The sequence below is a fragment of the Chelonia mydas genome, chromosome 2 (assembly GCF_015237465.2).
Source record: "Chelonia mydas isolate rCheMyd1 chromosome 2, rCheMyd1.pri.v2, whole genome shotgun sequence".
Classification (NCBI taxonomy): domain Eukaryota; kingdom Metazoa; phylum Chordata; order Testudines; family Cheloniidae; genus Chelonia; species Chelonia mydas.
This window is the reverse complement of record NC_057850.1, coordinates 72,134,809-72,154,024: the sequence shown is the minus strand read 5'-3', so window position 1 is coordinate 72,154,024 and position 19,216 is coordinate 72,134,809. Positions and strand designations below refer to the sequence as shown.

Genomic DNA, 19,216 nt, shown 5'->3' with positions numbered 1-19,216 from the left:
TGTAGATGTGTACTCCATGTGTACTCTCTTTACACATCATGGTGGAATACAGCGTTGGTCGCTAGTTTGGTAGTCCTCTCCTTCTACAGGAAATACAAATTAGATCAGATGCTGTGAAGGCAAACCAGAAAATATAACGGTAGAACTCAGCAAGGACAGGACCGTTCTACAGGTCAAAGTAAGGGCTGTTCTAACTTCCTTTGCATGCTGGAGTGATTCTGATTGTGGTACTCATCCTGCGTGAAGATTATCATCTGGAGGTTTAACTGAGCACTAAAACAATCTTGGCATAATAAAAAATAGTGTGAGCATTTCTGTGAATTTCAAACTAAAATGTGATGCTAATGTGCACTGCAAATCTGGGATTTTATCTGTTAATTTTCCTTAATTGATATTATATTCAGAAAAGAAACTTTTGTCTATTGTGTGTTGTTTGGGAGTATTACTCTGATGGGAAAGTTTTGAGATGTGTTGTTGTTTTAATGATTGAGAATCAGGTACCTATACTGTTCTGGTATTCCTGTATAACTCTCATGTTGGAGAGAAGGTTTTGGTGTTATTTAATTATGTGCATTACATTAGAACCTAGAGGTCTCATCCAGGGCAGGGCCCCATTGTGCTAAGTGCTATACAGATTTATAAATTGGGTGTGCATGATTTAAAAATAAAGAAACGTACCCATGGGGAACAAAGTAACCAACACAAAGGAAATTGAAAAGGTGATCGTTTGTTACTCCAGGGAAAAAATCCCATGAATCTTTTCGCTACAACATACTTTTTACATTGCTAAGGGGTTTACATTGGAGAACAAAATTAAAACCCTGATGTTTTAAAATAATACCATTAAAGTTCTGACTTAACCTGAAAAAGCAAGACCAATTCTGAATAAAACTACTGGTCTGTCCTTGATTCACCCCTCATACAATCTAGGTATTTCACAAGTCTCAAAAAGATTGATTGATGTGCGTGCTGCAACAAGTAGGCAGCAGTGGGAACATCTATGTATGGAGCAGAACTCTTAAATGTTGTGTAATATTGTTATAACTTTCATTTGCTTTTAAATTCTTTTACTTTAATAAATAATAATAAATAAATATATCAATAGAGAGGAAGCTTTCCATTGTCATATACTTCAAGTGTATTTCACAAACCTAGGATTCTAATATTTGAAGATGCCACAATGAAGTTTATTATTGCTTCCAATTTTTGGCAGTATGTTGTTTAATTTTGATACATTTGTTATTGATATAAATGTGCCTAGAAAGCACATTCTTTTAGATATAATTAAAAATATGAATAATAAAATGTTACTGTATGAAGAGGTCTCTGGAATAGACTTCTCTTGTGCCATACGTACACCAAACTATCTTTTTTGATATATTCAAAAGGAAACATCTTATTTTGACATTTTTTTTATGTGGAAGTAATTTTTAATGGCTGAACAGCTGTTTTCATTAATCCAGCTTTCCTTTATTATATAAAATGCTTTATTAACTCCTAAACAGCATCCCCAGAGTAGAATTTTACAAACTGGTAAATAAAAATAAAACTATAGAGCTGACCCTGCATCCTGAGAAGCTATTCTAGTTTGAGGCCTCTTTGAATGGAGATTGCTAGTCTGGTTATTCCATCACATAACAGTTTAAGGGAAATAAGGGCTGGTCCTAGCAGAGAGAAAGTTCATGTTGTTGCTGAATTGCTGCTGTTCTCCATTTTCTCTCTGTGCTGCCCAGGATTTAACTTGGCAGCTTTCAGCATTCTCAGTAAAGCTGCTTCAGCTGTTTACTGTCACCCACCCACATACAAAAAAATCCCCAAGTCTCAGAAGTCACACATTTTTTTGAAAACATGAAAATCATAGAATTCGTAACTCTCAAAACTGCCCTGTCAGAAAGCAGTCATAGTGGTTGTCCATTGTGCCAAACTGTGTGATATTTTTGAGCTATGGATCAATGTCAAATTAGGAAAAAGGATGACTCTTACAAACTGATTTCACTTGTGACATGAAAACATTAAATTTTCATCGGTTCCTACTTCACAGGGGTGTTGTATCAGTTAAATGTTTGCATAGCACTTTGAAAATGTGTGATGTAAGTCCTAAGTATTATTACTTATCATTATTGCTCATATTGAAATACTTTTAATTGGTTCCCATTTTTTTAATTTATTTTCAACAGATTAAAACTAACCTTCCTCCTCCCAGCTTTTGTTACATTCTTACGGCTCAGCCTGATCCAAGACATGTCAATGTAGGTGAGGAAGGACAGATTTCCAATTTGTACCTGCCCCCAACTGTGCATAGTCTAAAGGAAATTCTTCAGGTAGCTTTTTTAAAAGTGCAATAACAGGTATTTTGTATTACTAATGTAATAGATTTATAATATCATATTTGACTAATCTTCTGTTTTAAATTTTATGGCAGGTTGGTGATTTTAATCAACGTTGTAGCTTTTGGGCACAAGTTATATATCGAAGGCTGCAGGTAATTTTACTTTTTAGCAATTAAATGTACTAAAACCAATGTAATGTGTGTGAAGAAGCAGATATTTGCTGTGTTTAGATAAAACATTTACTTTTCAGATGCTCTTCAAGAGCTGTCTGAGTGGAACTATCAGTAGGTAGGGTATCCCTGTGAATGGGCAGCAAGAAGAACTGTTCTACTTGGTCTCGCTTCTGTTTAGGTTAGAAAACTAATTTCTTCTGAATCAAGTGCTGTTTGTCATGGGACAAATTTTCACCTTATATATGACCAGGCAGCTCCCATTGAAACCAGTTGGGATCTGCAGTGACAACCAAAAAGAGAATCTGTTTTACAGTTAAATTCTGCCTTCAGATGCACCTGAGAAGCCCCCATTCAGTGGTACATCTGAGTGCAGACTTTGGCAGATGATGGGTATAGAAAGAGAGTGATTCTGTCCTTGTGTGCTACTGGGCAGCTCCCCCTCGCTTCAAGGGGAGCCATCCAGGTGCACCCAAGAGCAGAATTTAGCTTCTCTAATCTACTAGTAAAAAGAAGGAGCTCTTAGGTAAATCTGTCTGCCATCCACATTGGATTTTCTACTTCTGGATTTTTTTTTTCAAAGTGATGCTCACCCCTCTGTATCAGTAGTTAAAGGGATTTTGCATTACTGATTTTCTCCAGACTACTGAATATGTAGTAGATGGAGGATTAGTTGACAAGAAAAATAGTGTCAAACAAAAATAATGAACAAAGATAAGGAAATTTGAAGGGATTTAATTCTAACAGGACCAGCTAAGAAGCTGGAAGTGCTCCCCACCACCATAACACAGAGCTGAATTCAGTTTCAGGTCAAAAATCATCTCTTGCTTCCAGGGCTCATGGGTTATAATCTGATACTTAGGCAAGCAGCACAATTGACTCCTGAGAAATTAGTGCCTTTTATTGCTCAATGATGATTTCCCCAAGTTAAATGGCATGGGCATTTGTGTGGGTTTTAAAGCAAGATGAAATTATGAGATCCTGAGGGCATCAGTAGGGGAATTAGATACACAGATTTGTCTCCCTGCCCTATTTTTAAACAAACAAACAACAAAAAAAGAAACTTTCCTCTAAAAATTGTTTTAATCACAGAAAAGTAGATTGTGTTTGTAACTGGTTGACTGATTCGGAGATCACTGATTTTAGATGTGCCTATATCTGAATCAATATTGTGTAGCAGTATCCTATTCTAGAAGTTCCTGGTGACTTACTTAGAAAAGAGATCAACTATGCTGGGATGTACATTTCTTTGAAGAATTTTCATGTGCCTACTAGGAAAGACCTATATATACTTCCATGTTGTTAAAATGTTTGATAAGCCAGTTGTTGTTGTAAGTGATCATTCACTATTTAACTGTATGCACTAGACTTCTGTGAATTAACAAGGTAAGGACTCATAAATTATTGGAAACTCTACTACAAAGGTAATGAAAAATGTTTCACTTTTGGATAGCTGCTCTCGGGATGTAACTTACCTGCTGTTTGTGTGTCACTCATCTAATCCTTCCAGAAATAAAGTGTCACATGCAGCAACTTGTTGATTGCTTCAGTCTTTGCCAAGAGGAGTTGTCCTTCACACGCAAGATTATTGTGCAATAAAATGTGAAGTGAGGACCTTGAGTCAGTTTTAATGTCTTCTTCAGGCTCGTTATTCAGAACTGGGAAAATACTCTGTATGAATTGTGTACATTTTGTAGTTCATTTATATTACTGTATTTTAAAAAGCAGCAGTGTTCAGTCCAAATAGCCACTTGATTGGTATTCTGCAGTGTCTTATTTGGGTGAAAGGGGAATGGAAATATGCCTGTTGTTATTTATTTATTTATTCAGAATAAGTACTGTGGTAGAAAAGGAAAATGAGGAAATATATTCCATCTGTGCTTGAGGAGTTGTCCTTTTTTATAACTCAATCCTGCTGCTGTTTGTCTGTTGTTTCCTTTCTGTTCAGAACAAATTGTCACACATACAAAGACGATGATTTTACAGTGACTTGTGATTATTACTGTTGTTGTTATTTTACTTTTTGGCTGACTCTTCTGTTGTGTACCTCTAAAGACCAACTTTTAAAAGCTCTGGGGTAACTCTCATGTGACAGCTGTAAAAGTCAGTCTTTCGAGACTGTTTTAAAACTCTGCACATATGGAAGATGATCAGATGCATGTAGCTGTTACAGAGGGAACTTGGGGATAAGTACAATAAAAAAACATGTACTAAGGATCCAGATTAAATTGTTGCATCTGAGTTATGAATTCTGCCAACTACCATTTCCAATCAGTGTATTTATTCTGGGAGCTACTAATATGAACAAATGGCTAGTTTTTAAAAGGTCTGATTTTTCAGGTTTAATTTGCTGTTGGAAATAAGAGCTGAGGTTCTCGTTGTCTCATAACCTGTAATAGATGAATGTGACTTTACGAGTTCATATGTCTTTATTTTTAGAAATGTAGACATTCTCTTGGGGCGGGAGGTGAGGTGGAGGAAGTTAGAGTTAAACTCCAATAAATAATTGAGATGATAAAGATATTTGCAGAATATCTTCTACTTATATGCTTCAATAAAAATTTTAATGTATTCTTGAAAATTAAAAGGCTATATCTATACATAATGTTCTGGTAGCACCCATCACCATATTATCTAAGCTTTGAAGTATTGTTTTAAAAAAATCATAAATCCTTCAGAAAAAAAGTTATACAATGTTGAATTGTATACTTGGATCTAAATTAAGTTTATTTACCTAAAAATCTCTTTTCTCTATCATTATTATACACTACTTCATTATTATAGAGCTGCTCCTGAGTGCTCTCTTTGCATGAATTGTAGATATAAAATAAAACACTGAAGCATTTAAAGTGGATTGGGAACACACAGAGAATTACAAAAGCTTTGCAAACAGACACAAGAAAACGCAAATTGCCAAACTTTAGCCCAGCTGATCTTGGTAGATCTTTTAATAAATTTAATATCCATCTGTCTAGTTTGTTCATCAAAGTAATGTGAAACATGTTAAAACACTAATGAGCTACTGGTAATCATGTTTTCAGATATGAAGTCTAACATAAAGTGTAGGTATTTTAGCTGTGACATCATCTGTTTTCATGTTGCTTATTTTAGCAATACCAGAATATATTTCTCCCTGTCCTAAACAGGCAGAAGACTTATGTAATCAGGGTTGATTCCCTCGTTTCTCTCAGAACTCTTTATGAATAATTTAGTTTATAATTAGATGTATTTTTCAAAATTTTTGAAAGATGCTATTTGTTCATCAGTAAGAAAAACATCCAATTTTGTAACATATAGCAGCTGTTACTCAGGGAATGGTGCAAATGAGAGAGTCTGATGACAATATTTGCTTATGTAGGAATAACGTCAGTCAGACTTTTTTTTTTAACTACAAAGCTCATACAAGGCCTTGTCCAGACTGGCATAAAAGGTGTGTTTTTAAAATGTTGCTAGCTAACACATTTTAACTAATATATTTTAAAACTCTAGTGTGGATGGAGCAAATTGTATTATAACACTAGCTGGTTGAGGTAACCCCAGACTCCCCACTCAGGTTGACCAGCTAAATTAAGATACAAGATGTTAATCTGCATCTGTGCCAGCGAAAGGGTTAACACATGTTAACTAATCCTGTCCTAACCCTCACTTCTCTTCCTGTTCAAACTCTAAACATCATGGTCTCATGAGTTTTGTTTGTTATGAGAAGACGGAGCTGTTTTAGTCTTCAGTTCTGCTATTAGTTGAATCAAATTGTATTATAATTAAATGAAAATGTTTTGCCCTTTCTTTTTGAAATCCTAGGTAAAATGTAGTGTTTTTGTGGGTCAAAGGGAGTTTTGGTTATTTGTGACCGACTTCACACTGCAGAGCGGGGCTAAAGGCAACGGTGGAACTCCAAAGACTGTACCTGTATATTTTGCTTCATCATGTGTTCTCGATAAGAAAGTAATGGAGGCACTCACCAATGCTTCCCACTGTGTTATCTTCTTCAAGGATGCTTTACGAGGAAATGGTAAGCTGTTTGTTCATGGTACAGGGGCCAAAATAAATTAACTGTGACCCATGGGCATTCAAATCTTTACTATAGAGATTCAACCTTTTGAGACTCTAAAACACCCAGATCAAGATGAAGCATTGTAAGCTGGGACCCAATATCTGGGGAAGGGGGAATTGTAACTGTTGTTTTCAATCATTTTTTTTTCATTCTTTTACATTGTTAACTGAATTTACTGCCCCTAGAAGGAGTAGGGTTAATGACAACCAGAGACCTGACACCTCTATTTCCCTACAGCCAGGCATTGCAAGCTGCCCCACACTGCCTTTTCAGTGTAGCTCTTCAATGACCATATGGTCATCTATGGGAAGATAGTTCCATTTCTATGCCCATTCATTCTTTGGCCTCTCTTCCAAGGCACCCAGTTAGCAAGCCAGTTTAGTGCCAATGCTTGTGACAATCTTAGGATGTGCATATTTGTCCACCAGAAAATAGAATGAAAACACCAAATTGATTTCACATAAGACGTCAGATATTAGTGACTTTCAGTCACCATCAATCCAGCCTGGGTTTGAGCCATTGACCTACTTATGAAAGGCTCCATGTCCTGTTACCAAATCCATTGAACAATCTATTTACCCTTAGGAATTGAAATCTGGTCCATATTATGCAAATGAGATGTGGCATTTAGGTGCAGGTGAGTAACAGTTTGGGCAATTCCTGCTTTGGAGAGTAAAGTACTACATGTGCCTTGCCTCGGGACAGATTTAAACAAATAAAAACACCTCTAAGAGAAGTACAAAGTTATATGATTAAACAACAGACAAAAACCACATGCTTCCAGTGAATAAATAACAATCCTATTTGAATTGAATTTGAATCTCTCTTCTTTTAAAAATCTGACTTAGCAAAATCTTTTTGCTCAGAAGGCACTGAGCTCACCAGGAGCATTACATGTATTTCATTCAAAAACCAAATATGTTGTTGTGGAGGAAATCTGAAATAATCCATCTATCTGGTTAGTAACTGGCAGAAAGCATTGTCTTTATTGGCCATGACAATGCGGTCACCTTTTTCCTTGTTACTGTAATAAATTGAAATGTCTTTGTTGGCAGGTAGGATTATTTGTGTTGAACGTACCGTTCTCTCGTTACAAAAGCCCCTTTTGTACCCGGCTGCCGAGGCTGACTTTAGTGAGCTGACTAGCCCTGTCAAACTAGATGAACTGGATTCTACAACACAGGCCAATTCCATTTGTACCATAAGAGGTTGGTACAGCATTTTTTTAAATGAATGTTTCTAACTATTTGTGTTCATTTTAAGCGTTTAGGTCCCTTGAATAAAACAGTGTATTGAAGAAGAAAAAAAAAGGGGGGGGACTTCAGGGGCAGTTGCTGTGTGTCATTAGGACAGTCAGGTTTATATCTCTTCCTGGGTTTTCATTGCCTTTCACTTGCACATGTTGCTGTGGAAGAGTCTTTTCCCCTGCACACCGTTGCTCATCTGAGCTCTGCATGGTCAGTGTTCCCATTCAATGCCTGTGTGTGCGTGCATGTACACACAATCAGTGCAAGATGCCTCCCCCGCCATCCCCTTCATCTAGAGGAGAAAAAATCCACCTTATGTTCCTGTACAAGTTAAAGCACATAATTGTAAAAATGAAGAACTATTTTTAATGCTCAAGGTACACAAAAAAACCCCTCAGCCCCTGCTCTTCCTTAGTTGTGAAGGAAGGATTAAGGAAGAAAGAGGGAGTTGTGCTGCTGGCGATCTGAGCAGATGTGTTTTATGGAACTTCCTTTGGCATTCACCCTGTTTGATTTTACAGTTACTTTCACTTAGGGTAACTATTATTTTATTAAAAAGAAAAGGAGGACTTGTGGCACCTTAGAGACTAACAAATTTATTTGAGCATAAACTTTCGTGAGCTACAGCTCACTTCATCAGATGCATTCAGTGAGCTGTAGCTCATGAAAGCTTATGCTCAAATAAATTTGTTAGTCTCTAAGGTGCCACAAGTACTCCTTTTCTTTTTGCGAATACAGACTAACACGGCTGCTACTCTGAAACCTGTTATTTTATTAATAGTCTCCTGGGTCCTTTTGTTCTAATGCAGAATGTAAAGTATCTTCTCCTATTATAGGCAGAGCTAGCTCTGTCAAAAGATAATCTCTCTTCTTTGTATTTTCACATAGTAACTAATAGTTTACAGTGTTTAAAATGGATTTTCACTGCTTTGTAGTTTGTTTGGCTACTTCCTCTTTGAATCTTTCTAGTGGAAGAATAGTCAATGATTGTGTAGCGCGGTTGTTCTTGTAGTAACAAATTTATTTGGTGAAATGATTAACGAAGGAGGTGTATCTTTCCTGAAATGCCTGCAGCTTCTCCATTTGTATTTGATAAGAGCATAAGATTATTACTATTTCTTATTAGGTCCAACTGTTCATATGAGAGAGTTCTAGTAGTTCATTCCACATATGCTTTGTGGGAGGATTAACTGGTTAACAGTATATTTTTCAGTGAATGATTCAGATATGATATTCTGATTTTGACACTTGATGTCTTCATATTTAAGCCCCTCTCCAAGAGGCACTGTTTCCAGATGTACTGATGAACTGCTTGAATGGTGATAATTCCTAAATATTGTCAATTGACCAGACATTCTACCCACTCGTTAATCAATGTGACAAGCTGAAGAAAACTTCATACCCATTGATTTTGGAGCTTTTAGTCAGCACACTTCCTTTAGCCACCAGCTCTCATTCCCATTAGTGACCAGTTTCTAATTTTCCAGATGCAGCCCAGATAAGCCATTCTCAGTCTCTTCATGCTGATGACAGCAGCAGTCCAAAGAAATATAAGACATGTCTAAAAGTCAAATTACAGCTACCAATGGGTCCTTTAAAAAGAGAGAGCTCAGGGTCAGAGTCTAAAACTGCTTGAAGTTGAGGAAAAACTATGCACTTAGTAATTCTGTACAGCATTTAAACCTGTTTAGATTCTGCATACCATTTTATGTTGTGGGACATGTGTGATTGTCACCTGATTAGTGTGTCTGCCACTGCTTTCACTTGGCTTGGTACTCCCCTTTTTCTATCATCTTTGATGGTTTCACTGGGGAGTTCACCTCTTCATCCAAGTAAGAGCGAACCTCAACACTTTGGGTAATATAGTCAATAAAATTTGTATCTATTTTCTCTCTGATTATTTGGATTACATAGTGCTGGTGCTAAATAAAGTATCTGGAATACTATACAAAAGATGAAAATAAATCAGAAGATTGAGGGAGAAGAAACTGATCTATCAAAATAAGGACAATTTAAAAATAACTTTAAAAAAATTCTGGTGAAAGAAGTGAGGGCAGAGATGTACTTTAAAAATGCATGACTATCCTTCCTCCATTCAGAAAAGAGGCACTCATATACTGTGGCAAGTTTGTTTAAAATCTTGTAATAACAAATTCTAATTAAATACATCTTGCACATCCCCCTCCCCAATGCATTATAAATATTTAAATTAATTTTCATCACAAAAACAAAAGAAGAATGGATGAAAAAGTTATCCACTTACTTCATGCTGTGTCATGCCTGAGGGTCTCTGCTTACATGTTACAGATTGCTCTTCAGCATCTGTTCACTGCCCTTGAAATTCACTTTTTATCAGAAGTCTGTGTTTTCTTTGCTTATATACTTAACTGTCAGATCTTTTGAGCTGTTCCTTCAAGCCACATAAATGCTTCTTCAGAACTCAATGATTGCCTTCTTGGTGTCTGCTCTTGGATTTCTTCAAATTTCATGAAACTGAAAATCAAAGTTTTGTTGGTTTGTCCTAATTGCATGCAGTGTATCTCCCCCTCTTTCCTGCCTGTCCCTTTCAGTAATGTTTTTATAATGGGAAAGTAAATGTGTTGCCACCTCTTTGTCTCTCTAGGATTTTATTTTATTGTATTGGATGTATTGTAAAATTGAGAGACTTGTTCAAAAAAATCTGGAATTACTAGTCAGTGCCTTTGCCATATCAACTACAGGTTGTTTTAATGTAATTTGTCACTTGCAGTTGTCCCAGATCGTGCCATTCAGAAATGTTTATGGACACAGAATGGTTTACTCATAATTCTAACTGGTCATCTCAGCATATTATCATTATTCTAAATCTCCTTAATGGCTTCCCATATTGTCATTAGTTGGGAGTGCATTAATGATGATCCTGAATATATCTAGCATCTTCTCCCTGATCAAACAGTTAATTTTATGGGCCAGATGTTAATCTGTTACATCAGTGTAAATCAAGTGTAATTCCGTTATTTATAGTATTCAACCTATTGAGTTGTTTTTAAAAAGCAGCCTCTATCTTCTGATTATCTAGCATTTCCTAAATATCAGTATGAAATTTTCTGGTCTAGAATACTAAGCAATCATTCTTCTCTGCCATGGAAACAGCAAAGGGTAAAAAAAAATCTGTTTGGAGCTTTAGTTTTAAATCAAAGAAATGGAGATTTAAATACTTTTTTGAAGTATTTGAAGTTCTGATGCACCCTGACATTAAAATGAAGGACTCATAATTGTATTGTCAGATTTTTTTCTTCATTTGCCCACTTTGTTGATGATTGGAAAGCTGTTGCCTGCTGTCAGATGTTTATCAACAAAGAAAGAAGAGGAATTATTAAACTGAAAACAATGAAGTAATGAGAACATAAGAATTCCTTTACTAAGTCAGACCAATGGTTCATATAGCCCAGTATCCTGTCTTCAGACAGTGGCCACTGCCAGGTGCTTCAGAGGGAATAAACAGAACAGGCAGTCTTTGAGTAATCCATCCCCTGTCGTCCACTCCCAGCTTCTATTAGCCAGCATGGGCAGGGATGGTGCCCCTAGCCTCTGTTTGCTAGAAGCTTTCTGAACGTCCAACTACACTATATCTATTGGATCACCCTTGTCCACGTGTTTTTTGAACCCCTCAAAGGATTCTAATAGATTGGTGAGGCATGATTTCCTTCTACAAAAGTGATATTGACTCTTCCCTCAACAAATTTGTTCATCTATGTGTCTGATAATTCTGTTCTTTACTGTAGTTTTAACCAATTTGCCTGGTACTGAAGTTAGTCTTACCAGCCTGTAAGTTACTATTACCAAGCGGTTCAGCTAAATTCACCTGTTGGATCAGCTCCTGTGCTCCACTTAGGACTATATCAAGAATTGCCCCTCTTTTGGGTTCCAGGACTAGCTGCTCTAAGGAACAGCCATTTATGATGTCAAGAAACTTTATCTCTGCTTCCCATCCCGAGGTACCATGTACCCAATCAATATGAGGATAGTTGAAATCCCCCATTATTAAGTTTTCTATTTTTATATCCTCTCTAATTTTCCAGAGTATTTCACAGTCACCATCACCATCCTGATCAGATGGTCAGCAGTATATTCCTACGGCTATATTCTTATTATTCAAGCATGGAATTTTTATCCATAGAGATTCTATGGTACAATTTGATTCATTTAAGATTTTCACTACATTTGACTCTGCTTTCTTTCATGTATAATGCCACTCCCCCACCAGCATGACGTAATCTGTCATTCTTATATACTTTGTACCCTGGCATTACCATGTCCCATCGATTATCATCGTTCCACAAAGTTTCTGAAATGCCTGTTATATCGATATTCTCATTTAATATCAGGCACTCAATTTCACCCATCTGAGTATTTAGACTGCTAGCATTTGTATACAAGCATTTATAAAATTTGTCACTTTTAGCTATCTGCCATTATGTGATATAATTAAATGGGATGCTTTTTTCATTTCTCTTCATTTCCTATCTGTACTTTACCAACTTCCATCCTCTCCTCCTTACTAGGATATAGAGAATCTCTATTAATAGATCCTTCCCTAAGATAAAGATCCTTGTCTTTATCTGAACCATGTGCTCCTCCAAACCTGTCTGCTTTCTCCCAGCCCTTGCTCTGCAACGTTTTTAATTTTACATGCCAGCAATCTGGTACCGTTTTGGCTTAGGTGGAGCCCATCCTTCCTGTTTAGGCTCTTGCTTTCCCAAAAGGTTTCCCAGTGCCTAATAAATCTAAACTCTTATATCATCATCTCATCCCTGCATTGAGATCCTGCACTTCTGCTTGTCTATCTGACCCTTTGCATGGAACAGGAAGCATTTCAGAGAACTGAAGTCCTGGTCCTGGGTCAATCTCTAACCTAGCAGCCTCAATTTGGCCTCCAGGACCTCTTTCCCACCTTTCCCTATGTCATTGGTATCTACATGTACCATGACCACCCGCTTCTCCCCAGCACTGCACATAAGCCTGTCTAGATGTCTCGAGAGATCCACAACCTTCACACCCAGCAGGCAATTCACCATACGGTTCTCCTGGTCATCACAAACCCAGCTTTCTGTATTTCTGATTATCAACTCCCATTACTATTACCTGTTTCTTTGTAATAACTAGGATTCTCTCCCCTGAAGAGGTATCCTCATTGTGAAGGGAAACCATGACATCATCTTGGGGGAGGGTCCCAACTATGGGACCATTTCCCTCTGCCCTACTTTGATATTCTTCTTCCCTGAGACTTCAGTCCTCAGCAGCACAGAAGCTGTCAGTGGGACCACTCTACCATGTCCCGGAAAATCTTATCTATGTACCTTTCTGTCTCCCTTAGCTCCTCCAGTTGAGCCACTCTGGTCTCCAAAGCCTGTATTTGGTCTCTGAGGGCCATGAGCTCCTTGCAGGGTGTGCACACATACAGGAATGCTGGAACAATTTGTATAGTTGGGGTGCCGAGAGCCACTGAACCAAACTGTAAACCTTGTATATGATGGAAACCACTTCAAGCTAGGGGGTGTGGCAGCACCCCCAGCACCTCTACTTCGAGCACTTATGCACACACATGCCACCTGCTCCCAAGGCAGGTAGCCATACATGCTGCATTCAATGTAGTAAACTGGATAGCCCCCACTCTGCTGCTGGACTTTGCCTGCATTCTTTTTACTCCTGCAGCTTTTTGTTGGGTTTTGTCTGTCTCTTTTTTTGGGGGGGGGAAGAGCGTAGGTAGTTATTGCCCTAAGTTTAGAGAATGTTAATCACGTGTATCTAGTTCTCCCACTCCCTCACAAAACTCCCATTAGCTGCTCCTTTTTCGCTAGCTCTTCTAGTCACTTAGGAGCTGGCTTTTTAAGCCCCCTTTCTTACTGAGTTAATGGTTAATGGGTGTTAAAGGGCTTAGGGATCAAAGCCTTGTTAAGAAGTTTCAGCCTTGCCTAGCAGGCTGCTTGGCTCAGCACATGGCACCCCTAACAAACAGACCACACTATGTACTTCAGTCAAGCAGCAAGCACACTAACAAAGACAACAAACTCACCCAAGGGTCAGGTAGTCGCTCCTCCTTCACCTGGAGAACTCCCTCCATGGGTAGTTGTATTCATCAACATATATTATACCTTTGTAAGAATTTCGTTTTTTTTTTAGGCACCGTCTCTGGAGTTAACGAGAGCACTGCCTTCTCTTGGCCCACATGTAACAGATGTGGCAATGGAAAACTGGAGCAGCATCCACAGGATAGGTAAGAATCAGTGTGGTGCTTGATGTACCAAGGGTTTTTTGTGCAGATGCAGCCTTAAGAGCCATATGTGGTACACTCATTCCTACAATGTTGTCTATGCCTGTATTCTCCCACAACAGCTACACGGGGGAATTGGGAGGGAGAGGGACAAAACTGCAGGATTTTTATTGCTGGTGGAATGACACAACCAGTAAGGGTAAGATTCACCTATTAAGGAAGACACAAGTAGACTCAAAATGGTATGAGTTTGCTATGATATATTTTTGTAGGTTACCTCAAACTGGTACGGATATAGTACGTCTCTCACTTTTTACTGGTATGTATTAGTTAACTTCTGTGTTATTCCTCCTTTTACATTAATGTAAATGAGAGGAGAATCAGGCCTGTTAAGTTTATAACCCTAATAAAAATGACACTTTTCTACAAATAGATCACAGCTGTAAAGTCTGATTTCTCAGAACCTTTCAGGGCTCGAAGGAAATGGTATCTGTTATGTTGGAAGGGACACTGGGGCAACTGCATCCTGGGACATTGGTTCAGCACTGGCTCAGGAAGAACTCTACCAATTAAATTACAAATGCTACCTCTCACCACAAATTCTACCAGCTGAATTACCAATGCTACTTCCCAGCAGAAAGTTCTTGGGAAGTCTACCATCTAAGTACTTACCTAGTCTCATCTTGTATAGTTTTAGAGACCTTGATGGGATGACAGCACAAGACAATAATGCTGTAGGCATAGTGTAAAGGGAAGAAAAAAAGGATGTCTTCTAGTGACAAGATACATAAAGAGGGATAGAGTTATTTTGATTCCAGATTCTGGTAATTTACAGTTAAAGGGATAAAGGAATATTTACAACAAAAATTTAAAAAAATACACTGTGTACTGTGTTATATATAATTTCCCCTGAAAAACCGTAAGCCGAAAATACAAAGATTGCCCTATATTTTGGTAGGTTTTTTTAAGTATGTTATTAGTAGTGCCTCTGTGTGTGTGTTTTCCAATGGATCAGACCCTATCATTTGAAGGAAATTTTGCTGTTATTTAGCTAATAATGTAATGTAAATTTATTCCATAAAACCCCAATTCAGCAAAGCATTTAACCATGTGCTTAATTTTATTCATGTGATAAATCAGTGAGACTTAAGCATGTAGTGAAAGTTAAGCAGCTGCTTGAGTACTTCGCTGAATCAGGGCCAAAATCAGTACGTCGTTTACTTATTTGCCCTCTGATCTGATGACTGATACTTGTCTTTCATATGTCTCTTCCATCACTATTTGTTCACATATGTTTCAGGGGATCATATTACTGCAGCCTGTGCTCCCAAACGGTAATTTTACCAGTTCTCAAAATGCAACTGGAAGTCTTTCTGCACTGTCCATCCCGACCTCATTGTACAGTGAAAGTAAAGGTGAGTGTAGATAATAAAAGTGCTAATTGTATCCAGTATATTGAGGGTAGGTGTGTTGATATCAGGTGCTCTGAGACACAATTTTCTATGCAGCCCCTGATTGAAGAAAAATGATAACTTTCTTAATACAACAAAAAGAAAATCCTAAAATTAATGTGGTACTGAAATGGAGATTAGGGGTCTAATCCTGCAGTCCTTACTCAGGTAAAACACCCCTTGAGTTCACTCTTAAGAGCTTCATCCCACAAAATGCTGAGCACTTCCTACAAGGTGCTGAGCACCAACAACTCCCATTGAAGAACTTGGCTGGATTTGGCCCTTAGGAAGTAATGAGCCATGGACATGTATTCATAGATATTTAGGTAAGAAGGGACCATTATGATCATCTAGTCTGACCTGCACAACGCAGGCCACAGAATTTCACCCACCATTCCTGCAAAAAAACCTCTCACCTATGTCTGAGTTACTGAAGTCCTCAAATCGTTGTTTAAAGACTTCAAGGAGCAGAGAATCCTCCAGCAAGTGACCCGTGCCGCATGCTACAGAGGAAGGCGAAAAACCTCCAGGGCCTCTTCCAATCTGCCCTGGAGGAAAATTCCTTCCTGACCCCAAATATGGCAATCAGCTAAACCCTGAGCATATGGGCAAGATTCATCAGCCAGATACTACAGAAAATTCTTTCCTGGGTAACTCAGATCCCACCCCGTCTAATATCCCCTGAAGTATTCTTCAATGAGCCAACTGATAGGCCATAGCTTAAAGGAAATATGGGTGTTTTGACTCGCATCCTGAAGTTCTTTTTCAGTATTACTCTTAGGTCTTTTGGTTTTGTCAGTCAACTGCTTTGTAAAATGTAGGACAGACAGTTCTAGGCTCAAGATACTAGTTTTCATTTTTAACATGGAAAGTGAATGTTACACATAAATATGATTTTTGTCTTGTCCTCTTTTCACTTTCTTATTGCAGCTGTTACAAAAAACAATTTCTTCTGTCCTGATGTCATCATCCAGTGAGGATGGGGTAGGTATACATAAAATTAAGATAAATAAAGAAATTGAAACTTCTTGAATTTTAGTTTAGAGGCAGAGTTCCAAAGTGGACAGTAGCTATTCTGAGCTGTATGTAAACATGCTAAGAATACTTTGTTCTTATATAGCATCTTTCATTTGGGAATCTGGGAATGCTTAGGAAAAAATAGAGAGTCTCACTACACCCTGACAGTACACCTATTCACAGATGGGCACTTAGTGCAAGTCAGTGAGAAAACCAAGAGTCCTGGCCCACTAGTTCTTTCTTCTAACACCCAGACCCAGTTGCTCTCAAGTAACTGTCACTAAAGTTTCATCATAGGAAGCAGCACTAAAGAAACCTGTAAAATATATAATAAATTGTTTTATTGGAACCCAAATAAATCAAACCACAGATACATGAAACACAAGCAACCATGCGCTATAAGACAGTCATCAAGTGGTTACTCTCTTGGTCTGAGATATCATCAGTATAGCCCTATTTGCTTGTCTTGTGTTTTATATGGTATGTTTAGTTGTCACTAACACAATACACTGTATTAATTTGATTTATAATGAATATTTTAAGTGAAAAGTTTTTCTTAAAATTATTTTGCAGTGAATTGTTTCCTGCTCTTTTAAATTGTAAATACTTTAGTACATGTAAGCTAATAGACTTATGGTTTATAGAAGACCATTTTTAAAATGATTAATAATCTTCCTGCAACTCTTGAATACAAAGCCAGTGTTTGATAGAGTACTGAACACTCAATTCCGAAGTCTATTCAAATGTCATTTGACACAAGCCTCTTTCCATTAACTATTTTTTGTTTGGAAAGTATGACAAAATAATGTAGCCCTTTTTTGAGTTAGTTGGGTTAGTTAACTAAAACAAACAAAACCCAAAGAAACTCATTTTCATGCTTTAAGTCTTAAGAATATTTGCCAGTTATCCAGAAAGATTACACCCGAAAACTTGCTGTTTGGAGGGGTTTTTTTTTTCTAGTTGACATCCAGTGATAACTCCCCCCGACGCCCCCATACTGCACTAATACAAACTGCAGTGTTATTTTAAAAAGAAAACACATTTAGGAAAAGACTAAGCATAAGAAATATCACTTCAAATTGCAATTTTTGCCAAAGTTAGTGTGGGCTTCAAATAAAAATGTCTTTTCAAGCCTGGTTCGAACAGCCACTACTCCTGTTTTCTAATCCTGGTTCTACCATCTTTCTGTGTAACCTTGGACAAATCACCTAACTGTTATACCTTAGTGTACCACACTATAAAAGGAATATAATAGTACTTACCCCACAGAAATGTTGAGGCACAATTAGTATTAAGCTATATTGTGATCCTTAAACAGAAAAAGCTATATAAATGCAAATTATTATAACTATATATGTAGGACTGTACAGGAACAGGTGTAAAGTTTTTTTTGTTTTTTTTTTAAGGTTTCGTTTCTAATGGGATTTTTTTCTTTGGTTACCTTCTTACAGACCATGCACACACACAGTGCCCTATCACATGCAAAATCCTTGGGTGTCCAAGAAAGCTATATAAAGAAGCAATTGGTTATGCTTTCATGGACTGGGTGCTAGATTGCAGTAGCCATTATACCTACTGCAGTTTTAAGAGCCTGACCGTGAGATCCATTCTAACTGCGACTGCTGGGAATTGTTTTATTTCTAAAATTATTGAAAATCTAATTCGTTTATCAGACTAAGTACATTCTTTGTAGCAGCATTTCACCATCTTATTTTGTTTAGCTTCCTTTTTGAGCAGTAAAAATGTTGTACACTGGAAGAGGACCTTACACTCTATCTTTGAGTTGTGTGCTGCCTAGAACAGAACGTACAGTACTGTTTATTTAATCAACATGCCTTTATCACTACAGAGTTATGAGTTGAAGAGTGTGCTGGGAAAAGAGGTGGGGTTATTAAACTGCTATGTCCAGTCTGTAACCAACCATCCTAGCTGTGTTGGATTGGAGGAAATTGTCCTTCTGGAAGCAGGAAGAAACTAAACCGAATGCTGTCAGCTACTATAATATCTATGGACTTTGTAATGTAGTTATTTGATAACTATGCCCACAGATAATGTATAATGCAAGCATGATATAGTGAGGTAGTTTATTAAAACTGTGATTTAGAAAATATATTATTGCTAAACTTAAAAAAGCTAAATATAATTTTTTAAAAATCTTGATTTTTTTGAATGTTTCTATTGTGTTTTTGATCAGTCTAGAATTTAAGAGTATAGTTCTTGAGAGTGTTCTGTTGGAGTAAATGTTCATGAATGTAAAACAACTTGTTCTGGAGGTTTGAATGTTTGTAAAGCGTGTTTTTGGTGATTTTTTTATAATGGGTGTTATGAATATTGTGTATGTATCAATACTTGTGTGTGTATCAAAAGAATAACATTTTAAATGTTATTTTTGGAATAAGGGTTTTAGCATGAGTGGTGGACCTTAATTAAGCTATCTGTTTTAATAACAATTTCCAGATGCATTATACACTGCACACCATTGATACTGAACTGTAACGTTATTACCACACTGCAATAAATATTACAAATACAGATTTTAATGAGCCTCATTATCTTTCAGATATGATAAATGGTGTCAAAGGTATATTGAGCTAGTGTTTTATAAGTTAGTCATAGTCTAAATATAGAAATACTGTGGCATCTAACTTCCCATGAGGTGGATGTTTCATTGTATAGTATAAATGTGTATGAAGA

General features: G+C 37.2%; 1 protein-coding gene across 8 annotated transcripts in view; it reads left to right on the top strand.

The window, feature by feature from the left end:
• SPIDR (scaffold protein involved in DNA repair) overlaps positions 1-19,216 on the top strand; it is a 340,350-nt gene that overhangs the window by 306,322 nt on the left and 14,812 nt on the right. For 3 of the 8 annotated variants that reach the window (XM_043539648.1, XM_043539643.1, XM_043539649.1), the window contains 7 exons: positions 2,178-2,321; positions 2,423-2,482; positions 6,302-6,512; positions 7,610-7,762; positions 13,964-14,057; positions 15,355-15,469; positions 16,436-16,489. In XM_043539648.1, the coding sequence (XP_043395583.1) occupies positions 2,178-2,321; positions 2,423-2,482; positions 6,302-6,512; positions 7,610-7,762; positions 13,964-14,057; positions 15,355-15,469; positions 16,436-16,489 (831 nt within the window). Of the gene's footprint in view, positions 1-2,177; positions 2,322-2,422; positions 2,483-6,301; positions 6,513-7,609; positions 7,763-13,963; positions 14,058-15,354; positions 15,470-16,435; positions 16,490-18,371; positions 19,063-19,216 lie in introns of those variants that run through there. The other 5 variants (XM_007058781.4, XM_037892654.2, XM_037892655.2 and 2 more) reach the window with 5 other exon arrangements.